Consider the following 16,876-nt stretch of genomic DNA (forward strand, 5'->3'; position numbering starts at 1 on the left):
AGTCCCGCCATTCCGGGAATTAACCTAGTAAACCTACGCTGCACGCCCTCAATAGCAAGAATATCCTTCCTCAAATTTGGAGACCAAAACTGCACACAGTACTCCAGGTGCAGTCTCACTAGGGCCCTGTACAACTCTAGAAGGACCTGTTTGCTCCTATACTCAACTCCTCTTGTTATGAAGGCCAACGTTCCATTGGCTTTCTTCACTGCCTGCTGTAGCTGCATGCTTACTTTCAGTGACTGATGCACTAGGACACCCAGATCTCGTTGTACGTCCCCTTTTCCTAACTTGACACCATTCAGATGATAATCTGCCTTCCTATTCTTACCACCAAAGTGGATAACCGCACACTTATCCACATTAAACTGCATCTACCATGCATCCGCCCACTCACACAGCCTGTCCAAGTCACCCTGCAACCTCATAGCATCTTCCTCACAGTTCACACTGCCACCCAGCTTTGTGTCATCTGCAAATTTGCTAATGTTACTTTTAATCCAGTCGACCACCTCTACAGCAGCTTTATTGATGAGGACAAGGTTGTGTTCACTCTTAGGTCAACAACCAGGTCTCTCATTTCGCTCATATTAGGGATAGGCCTTGGAACCTCCATCTGCTAAGATGACAATCCTCGGATTGACTGGCTAAGAAAAAGACAATCCACAGATCCTCTTCCCTCTTGAAAGCATCAGATTTTCATTGCCCTAACATTGGTAATCTACTTCCCAAGTGTCGGTCGAAGCTTGAATTTGCGTCCTTTAACAGCTCTGATTCTCAACTGTTTCACAGATGTTCCTTTTAAGATGACCCTTAAAAGCTACTTATTCGACCTAGATTTTGACATATGTCCCAATAGTTCCTTATTTGGTTGATGCCAAACATTTTTTGGTAATAATTCTGTGGGGCCCTGAGGATATTTTACAATTTTATTGTTACAAATAAACATTATTGACTCAAGATGTCAACATATTTGAAAAAAGTCATATTTTATTCTTTCTCTAGAATGCACCAAACAAACAATGCTAGATGTTTAGAACTATTGTGGAGGCATGTTTTATCCATTTGTTTGCTGACTTTGGCATTCCTCGTCTCCTACAGTAGGTAGGTAATACCTTGTCTTTCAGTGGATGGCGTGAGGTGTTGGTTTTGCTTTTATGTAACATGCTGTGTAATATTCTGCATTATTATGAAATTAAAGTAGAAAGGTGTCTTGTTCAAGCTATAAAGTCTGATTGTTAAACACAACGAGGACACCAATAATTTGATTGTTTCGTGATTTGATTAAGTGATTGTGTGGGGGTAATGCAACTTTAAGGGGCTAGCTTTTTAATTGTCCTTTGTTTTTAAATGTTTCTTCTTTAACAAAGTATGTATCTGGTGATGGTGGTGGTGGTGGTGGGGGGGGGGGGGGGGGGGGATAGATAGAATGCACCCAATTCAAAATTTTACCCAAGCTTAAACCAAAATTGTGGCACTGCCAAGTATTAGAGTGTGGAAACAAGCTCTTTGGCCCAACTTGTCCACACCGACCAACAATGTCCCAGCTGTATGGACAGGACACTAGTCCCACTTGCTTGCGCTTGGTCCATATCCCTCCAAACCTGTCCTATCCATGTACCTGTCTAACTGTTTCTTTAACGATGGGATAGTTCCAGCATCAACTACCTCCTCTGGCAGCTTGTTCCATACACCCTCTGTGTGAAAAAGTTACCCCTTGGATTCCTATTAAATCTTTTCCCCTTCACCTTGAACCTATGTCCTCTGGTCCTCGATTCCCCTACTCTGGACAGGAGACTGTGCATCTACCCGATCTATTTCTCTCATGATTTTGTACACCTCAATAAGATCCCCCTCTCATCCTCCTGTGCTCCATCGAATAGAGACCCAGCCTACTCAACCTCTCCCTACAGTTCACACCCTCTAGTCCTGACAACATCCTCGTAAATCTTTTCTGAACCCTTTCAAGTTTGACAATATCTTTCCTATAACATGGTGCCCAGAACTGAACACAATATTCTAAATGCGGTCTCACCAACATCTTAGACAACTTATTCATCCCATAAACTTCTGTATACATGGATCAAAGGCTCTTGAGTGAGGAAATTGCATTTGACTGAAGTGCCATAGAATACAATACAATATCTCTGTATTGTTGATGCCTTCAAGTGTGTTTGGTGGTAAATGTGACAATTCAATAGCAAGAGCAAAGAGATTTAAGTAAATTGGCAAAGGAAGAGGGGAAGAGATTAAGAAAACTCTTCTTGTACCAACTTTACATGAATCCATTCCCAGAATAGGTGGTGGAAGAAAAATTGACTGATTTTCAAAAGGAATTGTATGTATACTTAGAAAGATTTGCAAAGGTGTAGGATCAATTATGAAGTTCAGTAAGGAATACTGCGTTTGTTCTTCCAGAGTCTATTTGATGTATCATTCCTGGAGCCAAGTGATATATGGAGTCATAGCAGGCGGAGTTATGGGAGCAGTCTGGTTTATCTTTACACAAGAGGTACTAACGCCACTATTCCCTAGGATAGCTTCATGGTAAGTACCTCAATTATTAATATTTATATGGGGATGATAAGAAGCCCTTAATTTAAGATGATCAGATTTCATTATTATTACATGTTCTTCATTAGAAGACTTATTTGGAATGGTATTTTGAAATATTTTCTGCATGCTCTCCAAGTTGTATCTCCAGTGAATATTTTAAAATGATTAAATTAGTACCATTTCTCAGCCCTGCTGAAATGCAAACAGATCTGTCTACCTGGTTGATAGTTCCTGAAAGGTGAAGCTGGGTTAATGATTTTATTAACTTTATTGGAACAGTCGTCATAATATGGGCTGAATCTCTGAAAGGCCTGATGGCAGTTATTTTTATTGTTACCGGGACTTGTGGGCTTTTTTTTTGTCAGAAGATATGCAAATGGATTTTCCTGACAATTATTTGTTTTGCTATTGGTCTCCCTTTTGATTCCAGCAGGGGCAGTGGCTGTCTGCTGACACTGACCAGCCCTTGGGCTACAGCAGACAGCCTCTGCCATCAGCAATCTAGGCAACGTTGACCAGAATTGAAGCATCCGGAACACTGGAATGTCTTTTTGCCAGCTACCAGAAAAACTTGAATGTGTCTGAGGCATTGCTCACATTTGCTCTCTTGGGGCAGTGCTGAGAGGAAGGGATGCCTTGAACAATTGGCCAAAAGCGAAAGAAGGCTGGGGTGCTTCTGACCCGAGAGGACCAGAGTGGTAGAGGAGGCCCCCTGTGCTCCTAGTCTGCTTACTAGTTGTAGGCCACTGCTGGGAACATCTTTGGTATCTCGCAAACCAAGATGCAGCTAGTTTCTTGGTGGGAAAGAAGGTATTGCCCATGACTGCGGCTGGTCATATGGGTTTTGACCAGGATTGGAAACTGACGTGAAGTCAACAAATGGCTTCCTTTTGAAATTAAGTTGGAGGTGACTCCAAGTGAAGGTGAGGTGCCAAGATCCAGGGCAGTCTCCAGTTTATTTGAAGCCAGCTAATCATAGGGTGGACCATGGGCTTGCCACCCTTTGGAGAAATGTGCTGGAAGAAACCGCATTCTTCCATGAGGAAGCCAGTGAGATTGAATGATGCAAATGCTGGAATCTTGAGCAAAACACAAAATGCTGGAAAAGCACAGTGGGTCAGGCAGCATATGGGGAGGTAATGGATAGGCAACATCAAACCATTTCAAATGCAATTCATTTTACTGCTATTTCTCCTCATAATTTAGGCCAATCTCAGAATTCTTTCTGATACGGGATACGAGTCTGATTCCAAATATTCTCTGGTTTGAGTACACAGTCACAAGGTCAGAAGCACGGTAAGATGATAAACTTTGATCACTCACATCTGTGCTGATTTGAATAAATCTGCTTGTTTTGGTACTGTATCTTGGACGGTTTTATTGTACTATAGGCATTATATGAAATAAGCCAACTTTTTACTGCAAGAGATCCTTTTAAGCCAGAGAAGATTAGGGATCTTTATTTGTGAGGTCTTCAGTCAACACGTTTCATAGGACACATGGCCATCTGGCTGCCTGAAACACGGGGCCCTCATCCTTTTTAAGGAGCAAGTGAACAAAAAGTAGTGCTAGTGCTCCTGTTCGTCTAATTAAGGCATCTAACTACTATCTCCAATGGAACATTTCTGATGTTAGCTTTCTTGCCTTGTGGTTCTTTAGGTGCTGGGTTTAAATCTGAATCCCGAGCTGGCGCATGATGCTCCCAGTGAATTACTTGGGAACACTAGAAAAATGCTTCATTGTCAGAGGTGTCATTTTTGGATGAAAGATTAAATAGAGACCCTATCTGTCGTCCCAGATAGATCAAAGAATAACTGGAGAATTAACTTTTCAATGTCTATATGTATCTTTCAAGCAAATCATCAATACAGTTATTTGGTTGCTTCACATTACCTCTTGTGGAAGCTTGCTTTAAATGAAATGAAAAATTGATTACCATGTTTCCTATATTGCAAAAGAGATCACAATTCGAATAAACTCAGTTTGTTCTAAAACGCTGAGTTGTGTTGATATCCAAGAAGAGTTTGCAGTTAATATAAAATTATTTCCTTTATTATTACCTAAAAGGTTAACTGCAAGTGTGCTGATGCAGACTTTCAGGATTTCCGTGCATGCAAAGAATACTACTTGCATCTGGCCAGCTAGTACCGTGCAGAACAGAGGAAATCTCCTGCTTTGCCATCCAGTGTTATTCCAGTATGAAGAACATTAATTTGAAAGGTTATTTGATGTTATGCTGGAAGAATCCCAGCAATCATCCTCCATAATTTCTTGACTGATTTCTTATCCTGGTCCAGGTACCAAGTTGACCTGTGAGTGAATAGTCACTTGGGTTACATTATTCTGATTGACAAATCCAAGTTACCATAGGCAAATTCAAGATAATGGGGAAATTCCTGGCAAACAACAGCTCAATAGGTCTGAAAAGTATCAGAATCAGATATTGTGAACATTCTGTAGAGATGAGTAGCATTTTATTGATCAGGATAAAGAGATTTTTATATGTAGCTAGCGCTGTGCTTCCTATCGTATTGTTTGATGCAATAAGAGTAAAGCTCCTATGATATTCATACTGTATTTGCCCTGGGACCAAGTGATGTGATATAAAAGGTTTTTTTTCCTTGTATTCTTCTGTCATATCTTGAACCCTCAGATTTCTACAATTAAATAAGACTTTGGTCTTTTAATCAACCTGTTTCTGCCTTTCCCAACAGTTATTCTCTGAGACTAAAAATATTTTGTTATCAATGACTATGCATTGACAACTCCCCCTAAGATAGTGTATTTCAAATCTGCAATCTCCTGAGTCAAATTCTCCCCTCCATTGTATTGCAGATGCTGATTTCTTGTTCTATTACTTCTAGATCTAGATTGTCTAGTCTATGTAAACAGTCTCAGTATTTGCTGTCAGGCCTTGTATGGTGTTATAAAGCCCTTCCTATCCTCTTTACTGGCCAGCTTTTTTCCTGACTTTCCTATTATTGCCATTGTGCAATCTGGATCATTTTTCTTGAGCGTCAGGGAGAGAACAAAACAGTTGACTTTCTTAATGTAAAGCCTCATTGTCCACTTTTTAGCAGCTAATCTTTGGTGATTGTACCTTAGCTGCCTAGACTTCAAGCTCTAGAACTTATTTCCTAAACTGTTTAATCTCTAAACCTTTTTCCTCTTTTAACCCCCTTCTTAAAACATAGACCAAATGTTCGGTTGCCTATCTATAGTAGCAGGGTATTAATTTTGTCTGTTTAACGTTCCTGCAAAAGGCATCGTGATATAGAAGGCACTGTGTAAGTTATTGCTGCTGTAATTCTGCTTTACGTGGTAGTGGCAATGAAGAGATGGCTTTCTATCCTCTTTGCATATTATTTATGCACTTCAACTCTAGAGTTTTAATGAATTCCCTGTTAGTTATCAAATTAACAAAATTCGATCATGATTACATTTTTCTTTTTTAAAATCTTTTCCTTCAGAAACAGACAACGGAAATTGGGAACCAAAATGCAGTGATGCAAAATCAGCATATTTTACTTGAGGGCAAGACTGTGGTGCGGATCTCAAAGGAAAGGAAAATCAACAGCAACAAAAACATGTCATTTGAAAATTCATTATTTTTTGGAAGATGAGACATACGTCGGCAGTCTAGACACCCTCTGATTGCAGTCAGTGTTGACGTAGCTTGCTGTTAGCTTTCTACTGCATGTTATAGTCACATGGGTACTGGACTGAACCAGTTTAAATGAAGCACGCGCACACAGTGCCAGTGAAATGTGATATTATTGCATCTGATTTGGGCATATGATTTTTATTTTGAAGAAGGGCAGCAGGGGAAGGGGCATACTTCACATTGTGTGAATATGAAATATTTCAAGAGGATATTTTTATGATACTGGTTTAAAAACAAATATTGGAAGAGAAGAAGGAGATGGAGTTTATGAATTGTCAATCAGGTATCTGACATATTAGGGTTAATTCTGTAGCAGCCAGAAATACTATAAGGGATCATGTTGCACTTTAGGAAAATCAGATTTTTTTTAAAACACTAGTGATATGAATGGGAAAACAGAATTTTATTTTTCCCATTGGTTACAATTATCTGTGGCTTTTAAGAAGTCTCATTGGCTAAGCAGAAATTAGCATTTTTTTCCAGAATCATGTTAAGGGACTAGTCATGTACATTCTGACATTAATGTCATTGAGCCATACAGAAAAAGGATTGTCAGTGTTTTGTCCTCCCCCCCCCCCCCCCCCCCCCCCCCCAAACTCCTAATGCTCTCTGCATCTTTGGTTCAGGCCTTTCAATTTGATAATCTATTATTCAAATACCAAATGTTTTGGCAAAACGACAGAAGTTATTGTGCATTTCAGAAATAGGCACTTTACCTGGGACCAGAGTTAATGCTATCCCCAACCTGAGCTTTGAAGTGAACAGGGATAGGAAAGACTTGCTTGTTTCAGAATCGTATGTGTGTTGGTCGTGGGTGCTCTGCATCATGTTGATATATTCACTTATACAAATACTAACCTCAACTTCTACCCACACCTCGTTGCTGCAGTAGCTATATGCTGAGTTTATTCTGGTATTGAGGCGGGGGCTGCATTTTATTCAGAAACCAAGAGTTGCATTAGGTGTGAAAATATGGTATTTTCAAGTTTCACATGCATATCCCACACTGATGATTGAGCAGGTTAAAAGTATTATTTCCTATCTCCACAGACATTGTTGATTTTGTCACTTAAATATGACCCATACATGGCCATTCCAAACTAAAACCACCTAGTTCTGCTTTTACCAATGTAACAGTGAGATGTCTGTTGTACTTAACGGCAAGCTTTTGTGTCTGCTGTAGTGCACAGTCCCCTCTGAGTCACCAAAGGTTCTGGGTTCAATTGGCACTCCAGAGACCTGAGCCCAAACTGAGGGATTGCTGCACCTTTAAGAGGGACATGTTTTGGATAGACTTTAAATCAAGGTCCCATCTGTTTTCTCGGGTAGATGGAAAAAGATTCTCCAACATGCTATGTGCCATAAAGTGCTCTGGTTGGTCTTGCAAAAGGCATTCTTTGTCTTTGGTGAAATGTACTAGGGTAAAACTTCCTGACATGAGAGTGCCATCTAGTTTCTCATAGAGTTCTTGAGCAGTGAAAGCATGGATCACATTGATCCCCACTGCCCACAAGTGGTACAAACATTAAACTCCCTGAATTGCCATCTAAATTTGAATCAGGAAACAGCCTCAATTTTAAACCGGACATTTAGCTGCACTTTTTGTTTCTATAGCCGAAGAGTAACTGAGAGAACGTGCGCTGTCAAATTTTGCTCACGTATGAGTGCTTCAACATTCACCTAACATCCACCTTTAACAATTGTGACACAGATGTAATCCTATATAACCATGGTGATGAGGATTTCACTTGAGCCTGTCATCTTTTCACACATTAGTAACCCAATGGGAATATCAGTTCTTTGGGTTGTTAGTTTGGTGAACCTCTAATGCAGGATGAGCAGGGAATTATGTGGGGCCGCAGGTTGTACCACTTGCTCTCAAGGAAACCCTCACCTGGGAACAACACAACTTTGCTGTTTTCCTGAGCTCGTTATCAAGATTAACCCAATGCTGTTTAGAGATTGGAAATGCCACTCAGCACATGTACTACAGTGAATGATCACGTGACTAAAAATGGAGTTCAGATGCTTGACGTACATTGCTGGTGAATAATTTATTTTCAATCTGCTTTTAAAACAAAACAACAAAATTCTAAAACGTGTAATTGTCAGTGTTTTGGGTAGTACCTAGGTGGAATCATTTTATGTTTTTAGCATTTCAAAATGCAATTATGAATCAACTGATAATTTGAACAATAATTGCTTTCCTGAAACATTTCTTATTTTAAATAATTTTTTTGGAAATTAAAGTTTTTGGACTTGCATAGAAATAGATAATATTTTGGAGGAGAGGGTTTTGTTTTACACGGTTCAAGTGGAATTGTCTTGACTTTCCAAAAGTCATTTTCTTCCTCTCTCCAAATGTTTGTGCACTGTTAGTCCAAGAGTCGAGCTTGAACTTGTTTTTGACCAGATACCATATTCACCACATGGATGAGTTCATTCAAAAAATGTATTTTAAATTTCAACTCTGAGGAAGGGCATGTGAAGTGACTCTGATTTTGTTCATCGGTAGCAAGGTTACTGACGTAGAGATTTGCACTGGTGTTCTTTGTTTTTTTTTGGGTTCATTCTCATTTTAATCTGATGTATTTACAATGGTGGTGCTTTGCTTGTTAGTAAGTAAGCTTAAGTATAGAGACTTGGACAGACTAAAATCAAAGAAACAAGTGTAAGAGTTATATCAAACCAACTGACTCAGTAGTAGATTTTTAAACCACTCAGGATGGTGAAAGCTGCTGATGCTTCTGCAAATAAAACCCCAATTTCACCATGTGCGACAGTACCAACTGGTATAGTTTCGTTTTTGGTATTTATAATAGTCATTGAACAACAACATTATTTTCTGTGTGGAGAAACTGGAGGCAGCCATGTAATTGCTATTAGGTGGTGTGGTGAACCATGAGGACTTGATGGAACTTGGGTCCAATATGTCAGCTGCTTTAATGATTGAATGGCTACTACACTTCCCAATCTATGAACCTAATGTGGAATGGAAGTCAAGGACATAGGAGGTGGACAAATAGAAGCATCTGCACCCTGACAATAAGAATGTGGGTGCTTATCAAACATGGTTGGTGCTACCCACAGGTTGATGATTTAGCAGTGAATGCAAAGGATTGACGGTTGGATAAAGTACTTGGCATTGATAGAACTATCGCTCTGGAAAGGGCCCAAGGGAAAAGAGTAGAGTGGAATATTATAGGAAATGGCTCTTGGTTTCTGCTGCTAGGTGGAGTTTGCACGCTCTCCTTGTAACTCTGGGCGCTTGTGTTTCCTCCCACATCCCAAAGATTGCTGGTGGTAGGATGATTGGTTGTAGTAAACAATCTCTGGTATAGAGTTGATGGTGGGAGAATCAGGGTGAAACTATGAGATCAAAGATGGGGTAGAAAGAAATGAGTGGTGGTGAGTGTCAAATGGGATTGCTCTGAGGGGCAACATAAATTTGTTGGTCTGAATAACCTATATCAAAAAGTAGGAAGTAAAAATAGTGAGAACTGACATGAGGGCAGTATGTTTTTTTAAGTAATTCACTTAATTTTTGGATCTCGCCTTTTCACACTGATTTTTTAAACAATTCTTCTCACGCACATGCTCATTTATTTATTCTCTTACACTTTTCCTCACTTTCACACCCAGCAGATATTGATTCAGTCTATCGTAAAGACTGTACACTTAATCATTCAGCGAATTTCCAGAAGAGAGTAGTTGTACTTATCTTGGTTAGCTTAATCTTTTTTAATTTGGAAAAGCAATTTGGTGCTATAGATGTTTGTGATTGTATTTCTTTTGTGTGGTGTGTTGAGAAGTTTTAAGTATTTAATTGTAAAATGTGTTTTGTTCCTGAGTTGGTGCTTATATAACTGCTTTCCATTTCTGGTCATGACCCTCAATCCTTTCCTTTTTTGTGACTGCAGCAGTCCCTAATGTTTTTAAATTTGTATCAACATTGTCATCTGCAGCAAAATTGTTAGTCGGCCAAACATGGCAATCCTGGTAGTCTTAAACGCAGCAGTGATCACGTCTAAACAAATATGTTTTCAGTGCTTCATGGAGGATGAAATACATGATGATGAAAATATGCAACGTATAACTACTGAGCCCAAGTTAATCACCAGAGGTTGATGTTGCTCAGTAGTGCCAAGTTACATCTGTTCCTGGTGGGGTTTTTTTCCATAAATCATTAGTTGTTTTGATAAATGAGTTTTCCTTGGCCCACTGAGTTGTTTCAAAAGTAGAGAATCACTGACATGGCATAAATGGATACGAACAATAGTTTAGTCTTTCAGTTTGATGCAAAGCTTGCCATTTCATTCTTTTAGATCTTGTATATTTTTCAGTGGCTTCTGTGTGTACATTGTAAAAAAGAAAATTATGGGGAGGAGTCTAAAATTCCAAAACCTTGATATTGCTTTTGAAATCTTGCAGTAAAAGTTGCTGCTGGTTTGACTGGCATGATGCTGTCCCAGCCTAGTGTCTCATATCACTTAAAATATCCTTGGTGTTTTGATAGGTGTAGAAGCAGTATTATAACAGGTGTTTTTCCACAGCGTGATCAAAGTGCAGATTTTGTTCATTTACATTGTACAGAATTAAGTAATTTACTTTAAGGGCAGACAAATTGTGTAATGTTTGGGAGGTTAGCTCAGAGCAAATAATATAATATCCAGGACACTGGGATAGAATTTATGAATTCTAAGTTGGGAGTAGATGCTTGGCAGCTCACAGATCAATGCTTCACAGGGTGGGCTGGGAGAGGTGTTAACGGTGAACCCGATCAGATCTCTGCATAAGAGAATTTGTAATAATCTTTCTTGGATAAAGTAGATTTTTTTAAGCTGTGGTCCTTCTGGTTGGATGACAAACCAGCTCTCACTGTCTGGTGAGGAACATGTCTGCTATCTGTAAATGTTCCATTGTTTTTATCAATTGAAAAAAAAAATCTATAATTGCTATTCAGGTACACTATGAAGGGCTATTTTGAAAAGTGCTTCCTCTAGATGTAGCACGGTTTTGTAGTTTGGCTTCTTGTATTCTGTTAGTGTGGTGTTCACAATGTGATTGCCTTATATGGTGCACTGTAGCTTTTTTATGCTGTGTATTGCTGTTTGTAACTTTAAATCAATTTCTAACTGGGGGATAGGGATTGGAAAAGAAGCCACAGGTAAAAGGTTGATGGCTGCCTGGTTGCATTATCTTCCTCTTTTCCAAAGATTATTAACATTCCATGCTGAATTGATCATAAATGTTTGAATGGATGCAAGTACAGACCCAAGGCTGAAAGAATCAAATACAAAACAAAAATTATTTCAGTTAGTACATGGAGCTTCCAAGTAAATTGGTTCTCCAGCTCTGAACACAAAGTGCTGGAGTAACTCAGTGGGTCAGGCAGCATCTGGAGGACATGAAAAGGTGCCTTTTGGGTTGGGACCTTTCATCAGCAGAGATGATGGTGTTCTATCCAGGATTCCAGCATCTGTAGTTCCATGTGTCTGTTTTTCAGATTGAGAACAATCCCCCTTAAAATAGGTGGAATCTCCAAACTAGGTTGCCCTTTTTAGAAGCTGTTAGTAACACACCGGGATCATGTTCAAACAGGCACTTTTATTGGATGTAACAGCCTTGGCTCAGTACATGGAACAGTTACTTTTTCCACTTCAACACAGAATGTGCATGTACTTTACTCAAGTAATCCCTAATATTTAAAACAATGTATCCTATATGTAAGGGAATGGATCCTTATTTGTACAAGGGTATGTGGTTTCAGCCAAGTCTTCTGCAAATTACTTTTTTGTGAAAAACTAGGATACTTTGGAAACTGAACTGGATGGGCAAGATAATAGTTCAAAGCAAAGTCCATTGATCTTTTAAAGAGGGAGGTTCTCTTCTCTTAACTCATTGGTGGCATCACAGTGAAAGTCAAGAGTGTCATATGTCCCAGACAGAACAATGAAATTCTTACTTGCTGCAGCACAACAGAATATGTAAACATACACTGTAAACAATATAATAAATGAGAGAAACCAAAAAGTACAGCCCAACTTAGTGTTTTATATGGAGACTGTAACTGGTTTTTGGTATAAATTACATTGAATGTTTTAAGCTTCTGCATTGTTACTTTACTCCCAACCCTCTCCTACTTAAACGAGTACATTTTACCATTCCTGTTCTAGCCCTCTCCTGTTTGCTTTGGTGAGATGGGTGTGTATGATCCTGTTCCTACTTTTTTTCCCCTGAATGTTTTGGGACTAAATATTTTATACATGGTGGATGCTAGTAATTTTCATGTGCAGAATTGTGCAGTTTATCTTTGGTAGAGGCTGCATTGATGCTGCTCTGCAGTGCTGTGAGTAATGGGGTCTGAGTGATCTAACAATCTAAAACCATAGTTCTGAAGGCCAGCTGGTCCATTGTGCAAATGTTGGCTTTTAGCGAGGGCTAGTGTTCCCTGCTCTTCCAGTCCCTAATACTAATAAATCTTTACAACATCTCAAAGACCTCTGTCTGTTGAGACTTTCACTTGAATCTATCTCAGCCTAGTGCAACGAAAGGCTCTGCTCATTCTGAGAGACCAAAGAATTTACTCCTTACATAACTTCTGCCAGAACTAGAAGTTCTATTGTGAGAAATGAAACTGTCAGAGGGGCATGTTGGATCATGTAACTCAAAGGTTTTTGTTCTTTCCATCCCAACTCCCCCCACATGTGTAACACTGTTCCCCATCAGCACAAAGTGAAGTTGATAATGTGAGTGGCAATTTGAGATTATCCAAACTGAATATATTTAAAGCAATTAAATCTGTTTGAAACCATTTTTTACCAGAATGGAATTGGACCCAATGTAAAATCATTTCATCACCTGTGCCTCTGGGATAAAATAGCAAGCTACTGTCTAACTTGAAATTTGGTGGTTTTAAACTTTGTTAAGCTGGCTAAAGAAGTCTCTGTAAGGAAACGTGCATAAATGTTGCAATTGTATTTTATGGCAAATACAATGCTTGCCTGCCATACTATTTTCTTTGCTGTGGTCTTTGCTTGCTGTGGTGATAAAAGGTGAGATTATAGAGTGGAGAGACAAGCTGGAATGCTGGAATTCTTGGTTTGTATGCCTATCCTTGCACAGGAGGTAAACATTTGCAAAGTAGCATTGACAGAGGATTGGAACGTGAATGTCCTATCTCCACGAGAATTAGGATTAATAGAATTCTGTACTGTAGAATAAATGGGTGCATTTCCACACTAGTTACTCACCAGCCTGATAAAGTAGTACTTAATCACATTGTCTGTGCTTTCTTGCCATTAGTTTGAAATATACACAAACCAGCATCCTGCTTCACTTGGCACAGCAAAAGTCCAGGAGACTTCACTGCCTTTCAAGGCAGGTAGAAACACATTTAAACTGATCCTCTTGCAGGAATACCACAGTTGATGAGAACACCATTCAAAGCAGCTAAAAATGGGTAGGATGTATCTTTAAAGATTTTATTACATTTAGAAAGATTGAATACAATTTTAAAGTACATTATCAATGAAATTTTACATTCAAGGGTAGCAGTTAAATAAGCCAAACTAAACAGATCACAAATTAAAAAATGTCAATGAACAGTTAACTGTAATATGATAATGGCAAATAGTATTAACAAATGTAATACTCAGCAGGCAGGCAGTAAGTGGGGAGAGAAAATTTGTATTTCAGGTCCTAATTACATTGAAAGATCATTGATCTGATTTTCTCCAGATTCCTGCCTGACCTGTGCTGTTAAGTGCTTAATTTTTAATATACTAATCAGTTCCATAAATATGAAATAATCCCTTTTAAAGCCATGGGCCATAAATATAACAGGCATCACAATGGAAAATGAACACATTCACAGCAGGACTTTAGTTGTAATCACTAGCTTGTGATAGGGGGATGTCCAACTGTTCCATGCTCTGGTTCAGAAAGTTGCAGCTATTGCTTGGGGCACAAATGGGACAGTTCTGTAAATATTGCTGAAGTTTTAAGAAAATGACCACCTAAGCCACTGTCATCTAATGGTCTTCCCAAAATGTACCTTTTTGAAATATGAATTGCAATTCTTGGAATTGTATAAATATTTTTCTTTCTCTTATTCATAGAATGGGGGACATTTCTTTGGTCACCTTGCAGGGTCAATTTAATTTCACAGAAGATCCTCTGGGTATTTATGGGATAAAGTAACTTTCCATTTCATTAACAATAAGGCACTACCTCCCTGGATCAAAGCCTTTGAATGACTGGCAATAGCCGTGCAAATTCACAGTAAGCTCCCCTTTAAGACCTGGAGCACTCATATCAATTAATGCATGAGCAGGTGTGTATGTATTAGTTAAAAGTGGCTTAAATATCAGGTAAGTGAATTAAAGGCATTGTAAGTACTGAACCTGCATTTGTGCTGGGAGCACAATAGCAAATTCCAACAGCAGCAGGACACATTGGCAAGGGTGCCAATGCAATCTTGTTTTAGCATGTATATTAAATTCAAACAATTACCAGCTCAATAGTCGTCTATTCTTTTCATATTTTGTTATTTAAAAACACAAAAGCAGTTGTCGAGTGTAATGTTCCATCTCACTGGATACTACATTTTTCAAAAATCATTTAACTACCATGCCCCACAATGACTCTTTCATTATACATTTCAATATACAAATGTATTTAATTCCTTTTGAAAGTTACCATTGGATCGGCTCTCCACACCTGCATCAGGCCAGTAGTGCCTCAAAGGACTGAATGACATGGTTCTGGGCTGTTAGAATTCATAATAGACTGCCTTTGCATCCTTTTAGAAATATACAGAAAATACACATTTTACACAAACAGATTGTGTTGCAGCTTGCTGGTGATAAAAAATAAGATGCAAAATCTTATCGTCAGACAATTTGTATTTCCACATCTCCCTGGCCTCTTAACCAGCTATCTGAACAGAGTTTCTACATCCATCGTACAGCCAAGGGTGTGTGGAGATCTAATGCTGTAATAAAACATTCCTTTTGTTCTAAACTTGGCCTTGACTCCTTCAGATATGTTGGGGAAAAATATTGTCATGCTTACAGCAAATATTCACCAGGAATATTTATAAAGCAGCAGTTGAGAATTTTACATACAGTACATTAAAAGATTAAAATATATACCCTGGATAACTAGAACCAGCTGGTAATCCGAGGACTGGGTTACTTTCAATACCTCAAGTTTATCTGCAAAGATTTGCTGATTTATGTTTTTGAGCAATCTAGTTATGTTTACTTTAAAACAGGTTGATGCTTATGTAAATTTCCCCAGTGTGGGATGAAAAGGAATATATTACTATTATTATTATGATTCAGCTGCAGCTCTTTGGATCAGACTTCAGGCTTGTTATATGAAACGATCTCAAATGTTGGAAGCAAGTGACTATGATTGTAGACAAAGCTACAATGAGATAAAGAACAGGCTATTTTTGCAGCATTTTGTTCGTTAAATGGCAATAAAAAAAAATAGACTAACATTCTCTGGGTAATTAGTGCTTAGACAAGAGCACCTTGTGACACCCAACGAGCAATCTCATGCCTGGCTGAGGGTACCTCTAGTCCCTCCAACCTCATTACCTGGCTGCTTCAGAGTTTTGAGCTGTTTGTCTGCACAAGCAGATCTCTCACATCAACTAGTGCCTGCTCCAAATAGTGGGCAAGTTTAGCTGCATTGGTCTCTGCACAACTGTTGAAAGCAGACACTGAGAAGTTCACGTGGTTTTCCATGGGGTTGTAGCATACACCATAACCATCCGGCACGACTGGCCCAAAGCACATCAGGCAATCTGTCTTAGCAGGAACCTACAGAATACACAGAGTCAATTCAAACTTGTTTTTACCTCCTCAAAACAGCCACCTACATAGAGTTAAACTGTAGGGCATCAGGCTTCCTTTGCTACTCATCTGCAATATACCTTGCTGGCTGCCATTTCCCCTCTTCCCACCGTTTCCTTTTGCAGTTTCTCCACATCTCCTCCAGGCTGAAGACCAAGAATGTGCTGATCAACTATTGGTTCAGGATAAAATGGCGCCATAACTTCCAATCAACCCCAACCTTCTGCTGGTAATGGGGACATGAACCACTGTGGTTTATATATAGAACATAGAAAATAGGTACAGGAGGAGGCCATTCGGCCCTTCGAGCCAGCACCGCAATTCATTGTGATCATGGCTGATCGTCCGCAATCAATAACCCGTGCCTGCCTTCTTCCCATATCCCTTGATTCCACTAGCCCCTAGAGCTCTAACTCTCTTAAATCCATCTAGTGATTTGGCCTCCACTGCCCTCTGTGGCAGGGAATTCCACAGATTCACAACTCTGGGTGGAAAAGTTTTTTCTCACCTCAGTTTTAAATGGCCTCCCCTTTATTCTAAGACCGTGGCCCCTGGTTCTGGACTCGCCCAACATTGGGAACATTTTTCCTGCATCTAGCTTGTCCAGTCCTTTTATAATTTTATATGTTTCTATAAGATCCCCTCTCATCCTTCTAAACTCCAGTGAATACAAGCCCAGTCTTTTCTATCTTAGAAACATAGAAAATAGGTGTAGGAGTAGGCCATTCGGCCCTTCGAGCCTGCACCACCCTTCAATATGATCATCCAGCTCAGTAACCTGTACCTGCCT

At 39.3% G+C, this 16,876-nt stretch overlaps 2 protein-coding genes across 5 annotated transcripts in view; one reads left to right on the forward strand and one right to left on the reverse strand.

The window, feature by feature from the left end:
* dolpp1 (dolichyldiphosphatase 1) overlaps window positions 1-14,775 on the forward strand; it is a 36,671-nt gene extending 21,896 nt beyond the window's left edge. For both annotated transcript variants that reach the window (XM_078426036.1, XM_078426035.1), the window contains 4 exons: window positions 1,006-1,104; window positions 2,419-2,547; window positions 3,763-3,852; window positions 6,027-14,775. In XM_078426036.1, coding sequence (XP_078282162.1) covers window positions 1,006-1,104; window positions 2,419-2,547; window positions 3,763-3,852; window positions 6,027-6,063 — 355 coding nt within the window. In that variant the 3' untranslated portion in view covers window positions 6,064-14,775. The remainder of the gene's footprint in view (window positions 1-1,005; window positions 1,105-2,418; window positions 2,548-3,762; window positions 3,853-6,026) is intronic.
* crata (carnitine O-acetyltransferase a) overlaps window positions 13,729-16,876 on the reverse strand; it is a 38,231-nt gene continuing 35,083 nt past the window's right edge. For 2 of the 3 annotated variants that reach the window (XM_078426031.1, XM_078426033.1), the window contains one exon: window positions 13,733-16,053. In XM_078426031.1, coding sequence (XP_078282157.1) covers window positions 15,838-16,053 — 216 coding nt within the window. In that variant the 3' untranslated portion in view covers window positions 13,733-15,837. Of the gene's footprint in view, window positions 16,054-16,876 lie in introns of all 3 variants that reach the window. The other variant, XM_078426034.1, reaches the window with a different exon arrangement.

Source organism: Rhinoraja longicauda, chromosome 31, assembly GCF_053455715.1.
Source record: "Rhinoraja longicauda isolate Sanriku21f chromosome 31, sRhiLon1.1, whole genome shotgun sequence".
Classification (NCBI taxonomy): domain Eukaryota; kingdom Metazoa; phylum Chordata; class Chondrichthyes; order Rajiformes; family Arhynchobatidae; genus Rhinoraja; species Rhinoraja longicauda.